We start from the raw sequence: 10,401 nt of genomic DNA on the forward strand, positions 1-10,401 counted from the left end.
CTTTCCCTTCCTTTTCGCCCAAAGAGGCGCTAGGACAAGAACAACACTTTTAAATGAAACAAATCTGCTCATTCTTCCAGTAACAGGCAGCCCCATCCTCCCCTCTGTTCACATTAATGGTTTGTAACACAGCACTCAGGGCTCCAACACCCTGGGAAAAGTCCACAGACACTGCAGTGAGTGGATGGTTCCAGTCCTAAAAACATTATATGATTCACTTTATAAAATAATTTTTCCCATCTTAGTTATTCCAATTTAATGGGCTGTGCTCAATGTCTCCTACCCTGGAAAGGTAACTGAAGTGAGGTGAACCCTGCCTGAACCTATGCATCTCCCTCAGCTACACAAGAATTCACCTAAGTTCCAGGGCAGGATGAACACCATTAGCCATTTCCCAGTTTGGGTGTTGTGGTACCTTCCCTTTCTTTACTTATTTACTCTCAGCCTTCTACAGAAGAACACTTTAGAGAGAATAAAACTTTCTTCCAGAAGCAAATGCAAGATCTTTCCCCAGAACAACCAATTTTGAGTCCTTTTTCACAAAAACTATACATTTCTCAAGAAAAAAAGGCAAACTGGGTGTTAATCTTCACACAGAGATGGAAGAAAAGCCTGTCTGGAGGTGTACAGCTTATAATACCCACTCACTTGGATCATGGTAAGAAACTTGTTTGTGATCTTCTGGAAGTTGTGGCGGGTGATGATGGCACGGCCAGGCCCCTTGCCCAAGTTACAGGTGCTGTATTCAGTCAGATCAGCTGTAGTCCCATCAGGACATAGGAGTTCATATTCTTGTTGTTCTGACTCTGAAACAACGGGACACTGATGACTCTCTGAAGTGAGTGACATGACTTGGCAGAAGGCACACAGATGGAAGGTAAGAAGTTTTTCAGAGGAGTCTGCTCAGTCAAGCAGCACAGTGTACCAAGCACACTTAGGAAAGTTGTCTTTGATACGCTCTTCTTTTAACAAAGAGAGGGCCTCAACCAGACGCACTCTTTAAGCCATAAACATAGAATCATAGTCATAGCACCATTCCGGTTGGAAAAGAACCTTAGGATCACCGAGTCCAACCATCATCCCTGCTCTACAAAGCTCTCCCCTAAATCATATCACCAACACCACATCCAAACTACCCTTAAACATGTATGTTTAAAAATATTTACCTGCAAATACTACTGCTAACCACCTTAAAAACGTCACCACAGAGCTCAACTGAGTTTAAAAACACAAACCAGGTATGCAGGAACTGCACACTCTAGCAGTTCAATACACTGAATTATGAAAGGAATCTTGTAACCCAGGCAATGCAAACACTGACAGCTGCAGCAGAGACTTCAGGCTAAAGAAACACCTGTATAAAAATATCTGTCTGCTCCCATTCTGAGAATCTCCTGTGAGAAATTATTGCTCATTTCCTCTTTCCTCTTCTGTACCCTTCTGACTTGTGTGGAAAGCCAAGAAATACCACTGAGCTGCTTGCAGGGAGTGAATTTTCCCCAGAAACAACACAGATACAGACGTATCTCCCGAACACCCATGCAGAAAAAAGCACCATGAGAGGTTAAAAGGAATCTGAGCTTTTAGGATTACCTGTGGCACTCATAATTGTTAGATGATCTAAAAAGGCAACATCTGCCACTCCATTCTTCAAGCACCTGCAGGAAGACAAATGACACTCTATTAAGATATTACCCGGCTTTTTCTCCCTCACATGTTCTTTCTCCCTGAAGATGAATTCAGTGACAATGTCACAGACCTCACCTGAAGGCTCCCTCAGAGTCGTAGAAGGGCTCGTTACCACTTGTCTCGCAGAAGTGATTCTTGTCTCTGACATAGGATTTTTGTCCTTGGCAGAGAGCACACAGTCGAGGAGCAGCAACACCAACCCCAGGGATGCAACTTGCATTGAAATACTCACTGGTTACTGCAGAAGTAGGGGGGGAAAAAAGGGGGAAAAAAAAAATCTAATGGGAGAAAATGAAAGGAAAAGGGGCCAAACATATGGACATAAGCACTTTAAAAATATAATAAATAAATCAGCAACTGGGGATTCATTGTCTGAACTTCAAATTTGAAACACTTATTGGAAACAGAGTGATCAAATTTTGCTTGTTTAAAACCATCTTTGTGCTGGTTAGATTTTGCAAAGATTTGTTCCCTGTTGCGTATAGAACACAAAGATTTCCTGTTTTGGTAACAATTCTGCTGCTTTGAGATCACTAGAAAACTTCTGAAGAGAGCTAAGAGACAGTATGAAAAACAATCCCAAGGGGATATTTCATCCACAGAGGCTTTTAGTTTCTACGTAGCTCAGTTTATTCTACATCTGCTTGTACTTCACTCACTTTTCCTGTGGGCAGCGACAAAGCCCTATGGCTCCTATCACCCACCTTGGCTCAGAGGTTGTGCCTCGTCCCAGGAAAGCTCATTTCTTGCAAGGAGAAAGCCAAGTGGAATATTCCAGCCTGAGGTCCATCTGGCTCCATTGTGGCAGCTGCGCACACCTCGTAGCCTCTGGATGTCCAGGGTTCCTCGTTTGGCAATGGCCACAGCAAACACACAATTCCCTGCAATAGGACAAAATATGTAACAGGAATTACTGAATCTCAATTCTTCAACTCCCATCTGTGTACAGGAGTTCAACTACTTCTGTGAACATGGCTAAGGAAAAAAACTAGATCCTAGGCATATGAAACATAGGTACTCATGCCAGGAACTTTACCTGGCTAAATGGCACCTTGTCAAACTGAGTGAAGCAAGTGATGTGCAAAACAAGAATGTAAAAATTTGGTGGAAAAGGCTTACAAGACCATCCAGCTCCATCATCTGATGCAAATGCAAAATTGCTTCTCAGGAATTTTGAAGATTTCTATCACACTGTTTAGGTATTGTAATGGAAAGAACTCCTATTCCTTATCCTCAGAATATACTTATGACCTGAAACATATCCATTCCACTATGATTTCATGTTTCTTCAGCCAAAACAAAATTAACTTCCGTTCTCATACCATCCCCTTGTTAAGTCTCTTCCTACATCCATCTGTTAATTTGGCTTCCTTCTGAGATTCATGTCTCGCAAGAATTTTCATGACTGCCAGGAATGAAGATAAATCTTACCATAACAAGATTCTCCATCTTGCATTATTTTGTATTAAGGATGCAGAGAATAAATTAATGAGAGAATTTGATCTCTTAAAGAACCATTAGTAAATGTTCAGTTACACCAGTGAAAAGCATGGTGTAAGAATGTAAGAATTGACACAGATGGAATAAAACCCTTCTTATGCCCTACAAGATGCAGCACTCCAGTACGCTAGTGCTACAGGCAGGGGTAGATACAATTTGTCATGGTGATAGCACTACAGGCAGAAAGGCTACCAGACACAAAGCACCACTGGTATTTGATTGTCACTAAGTATTTTGGAAACAGTTGTTAGTCACCTCCATACTCCTACAAAGTTAATTAAAATGTACAGACTTTTTTTTCAAGAATTCTTGAGCTTTGCTTTTCACAGCAATGTACCAGCCAGAAGTACAGCTTGTTCTTTTGCTTTATGAACCTACCTTCATCATAGATCTCCTTTGCCACCACTGTCAAACCATACAGCTTTACAGCAGAGTAAACATCTCCAGCATCCAAGGAGGCAACATCTGCTTTATTCACCTTAAAAACAACAGCAAAATGCACAAAACGAGTGTGTTTTCAGGGAAACAAACAGAACAGCTTCAAGAGCAGAGCCTCTGCCTGAGTGGCTTTCACAAAGATTTGCTTTGTTTTTAATTTAATCTCTGCTACCAAGCATGGTGAAATGTTAGCAATGAAAGCTGAGTTACCTTCAAAAATTACCTGTTCTTTTCCAGTAGTATCTTTTCTCATCCTTTCTTTGGTCCTTCCATTCCAAAACCACAATTCCATTGCCAACTGAAGAAAAAGGGAACCCCCATTTCCTCCCACAATCTCCCCAAGATCCCAAATCTTTCTGAGAGTTCTCCTGGCTCTAATCTTTCCATAGCCAGCCAGAAAAGGAAACTGAAGTCTATTAACAGAGCTTGTGGGACTGAATGAAAACATGTAATAAATTATTTCCTAAGCCAACAGGAAAGGTTTTCTTTGTTTTGTTTTTCCACATCAGATTTGGACTCCATTGAAGGCAACTGGGATTCAATGAAAATGAAAACTGAAATCCTCTATCACAATCAAGTTTTTGGTATTAAGGCAATTATTCTACAGTAAATGCTTATCTTCTTTTCTCATTAGTAAATTTTGCAAAGCATATAGCATTATGAAAATGCAATTTCAGAAGTGGTATAGAGCTTACATTTATAAATAGTCTGATGTCTAATTTTATTAAAATTAAAGATTTTTATATGAAAAAAAAGGCTTTGCTTTTTACTTTAGAAAATATTTGCTAGGGGCTAACAATTGTAGGAAAGAAAGGGAAGAGACTATTCATTATAGTCCGAGTAGAACCAAAAGCCACAAGCAACGGGAATAATCTGAGCAAGTTTTAATTTAGTAGTTTGGTTTGTCCATTTATTTCCAAATAGCTTTTTACTTACTGCTTTTTACTTATGGCAAGGACATTAGCTGGAATGAAACTAATGGTAAATAGCCTCTCAAGCTACCATGTACTTTGTCATACATGTCATACCATCATTTTGGTATCATTTTACTCTCTTATTAATTCTGTTCACCAGTTTTTCAAAAGTGAATTTGGACTCAAAATCAGTTCTAAAAATCTCTGTGAACTCACCCTGATTTTATCAATGCAGTCATATGTGCTGTGAGCTCTGATGCAAGATATCCTAGCAAATGAATTGACAGTAGCAAGGGGCAGCACAGCTGTAAGTGCTTTGGACATCTCAGCACACTTCCTCTGTTCTAGGTCAGAGAGGGTGCACCATCGGAATTTCTTCCCTGTAGGATCAAAAGAGAAGTGTGTATTTGTAAAATTTAGTGAAAAAAATCAAATCCTCAGTATAAGATCTTATGGAAAAGTGATGTTATTTTAATTAACTTCACAAGTAAATTGATTCTTCTCACTGACAGTCACATTTCCACATACTTTAAGGCACCCAAGCAATGTGCCTAAGCAGTCTGACCAAGATCACTTTCGTCCATGGTGGAGGACAATTAATATTTGCTACTCAGTCTTTAATGTATCTCTTTGCTTCCTCTCATCTGGCAGTAACAAACTAGGTTTTAGGTAGATTTTTAAAGATTCAACAATTATTATGACATGATCTTTTGCCTCAGAATCTTCTTTGCTTCATCCGGCATGAATCTTAGGCAAAGTTGCTACCTGAAATGAGGAAACCAAGGCAAGAACATCTTTATGGCTATGGTCTGTTTTCCTGTTGGGACAGCCAGAAGAGCAATGGCACTTACAATGTTAGGGTAACCTTGTGACCATCTTACTCTTATCAGACTGCAGTTTTTCTCCTAGCAAGTCACTGTGATGTGACCTTATGAGAGAACAGACCTTTTACTCTTGATGTAAACAATGCATTCCCCAGGGTTTATCAGTTTTATTGCTGTCAGTTGTGCCCTTGGTTATCAATACAGACCATTCCTTTAACCTTTGCTCTGCTGTTTCCTCTGCTGCTTTCACACACACATATATTCCCACACAGAATTTATCCATACCAATTTTAATATTTTTCTTACAAAGTTCTAGAATCAGGATTAAGCCTAGAAGAGAACAAGAAGTATGGAGAGAGGATGCTGGTTAGGAATCAAGTTGTTCTAGCTTTGTTGAATTTAATCTTTAAACTGTGATTGCTGTTTTTTTAAACAGACAACAACTAGTACTCCAAGTCCCAGCTGTCTTACAGCTCTGAGCTATATGCTTTGTTAGAACAGAATTTCACACTTGATTTGTTAAAATAGTATTTCCTACCCACTTTCTTCCCAGACAAGAACTACCTGATTTGAAATCATATGACCCATATCAGAACTCCAGGGTCAGAAAACCTTAGATCACAGAAGCATGAAAATTTTAAGTTGGAACAAGTTTACTATTAAATGCTACTTTACAACAGAGTAAACCAAATCCCTCCATCCAGGAAGTGAGGATCTGGGAATATTTGAAATAACAACAGCAATTCTGTAACTTGGACCTTCTTCTGTTTTTAAACAATGTGCTATCTAAGTGTTTCCTCAGCACTGACAAGTAACTTGCTGGATTTCCCCCAAGCCAGAGAGGTTTATCTTCCATGACAACACCCACTACGAAGAACAGAAACTAGGGACAATTTGGTTACCAACTATGAAGAATCATGTGCTATGTTGAACAGAGTATTGAATAAACATTAACAACAAACCCTAAAAACCTTACCTCTTCCAAGAAGGAAGTTAGTAAGAATTATCTTCATTTGTGGATGCCAAACAAATAGATTAAACAACACTGGAACACTGCACAGAACTCCAGCAGAACTGAGTTATTAATTTGTCAGATCTTTTTCCAATGTAACTATTTTAAAAAAACACCACCAGCTGCAGAAAGAAGGCGCTAGGAAGATGCAATTAAAAATGGAGGAGACAGTGAAACCTCCTTTTCCAGAAGGAGTTGGGGGTTTGGTTGGTTTAAACTGATTATAAAGCCACATCCTAAGGGAGTCAAGACATGTTAACAAAATTTCATCTTTTGCTTTAGGCTCCAATTATTCAATCTTGGATGTATTACGACTTACTTTGTATTCTTCCTATTAAAAGCCTTCTACTCTGAAATACATAATCATCTACATCTCAAGAGGATACTATACACTTAAGGAGGGAAAAAGTGATTATCATATATAAAAATTACATGTATTTGTGTAACTTGAGAGAATCTTGTACCATGTAACGAAAACCGGGACTGAACACATAGAAAACATGACAACATCTCTAACATGGTCATTCCCAGATGTTTAAGCACTTGGCTTTCTGGCAATCTAATAATATTTAAGAAAGACCAACACTGCCCGGAACAAAAGTTTACAATGAAAACGCTGACATTTTTACTTCTTTGAGCATAGCATCAGAGATTTGTATGCCACTTGTTTTGACATTGATTCTGCACAGTTCCAAAAAGAATCTGCAGTGGTTTTAGAGGGAATAAGCTTGAAATACGCGGATTCATTTTGACAGCGTTAATGAGGATGCAGATCTCAGCTATTTAAAGGAAAAAACCTCCACTGAATTACTAAGAAACTAGTGTACCAAGCTGCCTCAAAACTCACATCTGCCAATGATCAAACAGAAAAATGCAGGCAAATGGAAATTAGAAGCACGGTTATAGCTGCAACTTCTCTGAACAGAAGAAAACAAAACCAAAGTATATATTAGAGCTTGTATCCTGGTGACCCATCCAGAGGCCACCTTTCTTTTTCCCTCTCCTCATTAGCCTTACCTGCAGACAGCAAAGTGAAGATGATTAGGACCATCAAAATCACTGTCTTCATGATCACAGCACTTCAGCAAGGATCCTCTCTCTACCCTGAAGCTCTGTGTTCTCATACCAGGAATTCCACAGTGATGACCAAAGCTTCTGGAAGATAACAAAGGGGTTTTAGGCATCAACAAGGATAAAGCATAATTTGAGAAAAAAACAACAAACTGTCAGAGGATGCTGTATGCTGGCATGCAGAGCCAGGGACAGTGTACTATTCCTATCCATAGATAGCAAATATCCCTGCATTTTCTGCTTTGTTATGAACAAACATAGGAAAAAATGTAAGCCTCTGCTTCAGAAATAAATTGTGCTTCTGTTTCAAGTGGCACTAAAATTCCTCTGGGAGGAAGGTAAAATTTACATCTATCTTACAAAAAGATACCTAAAGCTGAGTGAATTGTTCCAACTGCTGAACATATCTCTCCACAGAATCCTGCAGGCTCCTTACTGTAATTTTCTTCTGATAACAATCTATCTACTGAGTTATTTTAAACAGAAAGCAATCCTACACCTCCCTAAGAATTCAGAACAGAACTGTGACACTGTTGACTTTCTTGACCCTCTTCATTCCATTCTAGCACAGCAGTCTTACCCGAACTGGCTTATTTCCCTGTTTTCTAACACTTAGCCTGGAATATTACCTCTTCTACAGTAGCCATGATTAACATAATTAATTATACTGCAAGGAAAAAAACCCAAACAAAACATGTACATATATATAAACAGAAACGCACATACTGAACTGATCTGAAATGTTGCTAATATGGCTTCCCCTGTTCAGGAAAGAACTGACTATTCCAAGTGTCCTGGAGAAATAAAGTCTTTATCTTAGTTATGTTTTCATTCTTCATTTTATGGGTTTTCTTAGTCCTTTCTGATTAATGAATTTTTTGCCAATACTTTTCCCAGATTTCTTTTGTTGCCTTATGCACTCTTCCCTAGTGATTTACAGTCCTTATTCCCCACTTGCTTCTTTTGCAAGTGTACATGGATTCCAATGCTCACCTCTGTGTTTCATCAGTTACCTCACTGGCTCTGCAACATTTGCTGAGGTGTTGTGTCTCCCACTAATCTGATTACAGGAGTTACATTCCTCACTACTCCCTGCACTCCCTCAACAAACATTCTCAAGCCCTAAGATTTGTTCTCTCACCTGCTAAGAGAACAACTGTGGTACTAATCCACTCTCTGCCTTGGCTCACCTGTACAGGTCTAGCACAGCTCAGTACCCTTTGAGTAGTATGTTTTATTCCTCAGTGAGTGCAGTTTATATCATCTTTTGATACAATATATTATCAGACTTAAAAAAAACCCACAAAAAACCAAAAAAACAACAATGAAAAACAAGAAGTAAGAAAAAAACATATTATTAAAGTATTTTTGTAACAAAGGTCCACACACTTATTTTTAATTCCAGGGAGAAAAATTAAATCAGGACAGGTCATTCATCAGTTCAGTCAGTGTCAGTTAATATAGACAAGTGGTTTTCATTTAACTACACCTTAATTGCTGAGTCACTCCTGAATCACTTGTAAGGAAACTTGTCCATCAGGCCCTCCAGCAGCGTGCAGTTAGACATCAAAGCTAATGGCTCCTCCAACACTTGTAGCAAAGCACCTAGCAGGATTAAATCTCACCTTCTTTGAGGTGTTACTTCCTGTCAATCCTACCATTACCTTAGCTCAGGATATACGTGCATCTCAACAACCCTGTCTGCAAATATTACTATTACATGAAGGTTGCATCTGGATCCCTGCTCAAATCTTACATATTTAAAAATAAAAGGCTTTGTATGTCTAAGATACTCGTAGGGATACTATGCTGCTGTCTGTGGTGATGTAAGAAAACCAGAATTATATGATGATGACATAGACTTCATTTAGGCCTAGTCAGGAAAACAAGCAAACATTATTGCATACTTACAGTAATTAGATCTGCTGAGAAGACCATGTCATAAAGCCCTGACAACGCGGAAACACAGCAGCAGGGCTCTGGAATTCTACCCCTACTGATTCACTCTATGAAACTACTCCCCTACCACCATCAGAAAATGGTTAGTTACTTCCTAGTAATGTAGCATCTGATCATCTATCTAGAGATGCATCTAAGAGGGTGGAAACCAAATAATCTCTGTAAAATCCCCTCTGTGCTGCTAGGAACCAGGCAAGGGGCGCCAGAGTAAGAACTGATGTTACTGCACTACCCTGCCCAACATCTCACTTGCAGGAGCAGCATTGTGTCTGTCCCATGCCAAGACTCTCCCCAGTAAAATCCCTGCCCTGACATACCTTGTGCTCTTGGATCTGTGGTAAAGGTCTTACCTGCCTCTCAACAGCAATGCTGGGAAGCAGCTGAACCCCAACTATCTCATCTTCAACTCCCCGAGAAGCATTCCCCTCCTCAAACCATACCTCCCCTTAAGGAATACCTTCGTCATGGAATCATATTCCCTTTGTGGCAGAGCCTTGCCCCCATACCACAAACTCTCAGAGACAAAACATGCTCTGGGAAACAGCCCCCACATCATGTTCCCTCAGAGGCAGTCTTATCCCCCCACCACATTGCCTCAGGGACAGCCCTGTCTCCTCACCACATCACCTCAAAGACAGCCCTGTCCCCTCACCACATCACCTCAAAGACGGCCCTGTCCCCTCACCATATCATCTCAAGGATGGCCCTGTCCCCTCACCACACCTCAAGGGTGGCCCTGTCCCCTCACGACACCTCAAGGGTGGCCCTATCCCCTCACACCTCAAGGGTGGCCCTGTCCCCTCACGACACCTCAAGGGTGGGCCTGTCCCCTCACACCTCAAGGGTGGCCCTGTCCCCTCACGACACCTCAAGGGTGGGCCTGTCCCCTCACACCTCATGGATGAGCCTGTCCCCTCACCACACCTCAGGGACAGCCCCAGGCCCCTGTCTCCCCTGAGGAACACGCCTCCCCGCCCACAGACCGGCGGGAACC

At 40.5% G+C, this 10,401-nt stretch overlaps 1 protein-coding gene across 1 annotated transcript in view; it reads right to left on the minus strand.

The window, feature by feature from the left end:
- Positions 1-7,458, minus strand: part of LOC104395175 (melanotransferrin-like) — a 13,072-nt gene extending 5,614 nt beyond the window's left edge. Inside the window, exons 1-8 of the mRNA XM_010004858.1 lie at positions 7,395-7,458; positions 4,758-4,921; positions 3,568-3,667; positions 2,394-2,570; positions 1,765-1,927; positions 1,594-1,658; positions 649-806; positions 8-29 (exon numbers count right to left, since the gene is read on the minus strand). Of these exons, the coding sequence (XP_010003160.1) occupies positions 8-29; positions 649-806; positions 1,594-1,658; positions 1,765-1,927; positions 2,394-2,570; positions 3,568-3,667; positions 4,758-4,921; positions 7,395-7,446 (901 nt within the window). The 5' untranslated portion in view covers positions 7,447-7,458. The remainder of the gene's footprint in view (positions 1-7; positions 30-648; positions 807-1,593; positions 1,659-1,764; positions 1,928-2,393; positions 2,571-3,567; positions 3,668-4,757; positions 4,922-7,394) is intronic.
- Positions 7,459-10,401: the final 2,943 nt, after the last annotated feature.

The sequence above is a fragment of the Chaetura pelagica genome, unplaced genomic scaffold, assembly GCF_000747805.2.
Source record: "Chaetura pelagica isolate M959 unplaced genomic scaffold, ChaPel_1.0 scaffold249, whole genome shotgun sequence".
In the NCBI taxonomy this organism is placed as follows: domain Eukaryota; kingdom Metazoa; phylum Chordata; class Aves; order Apodiformes; family Apodidae; genus Chaetura; species Chaetura pelagica.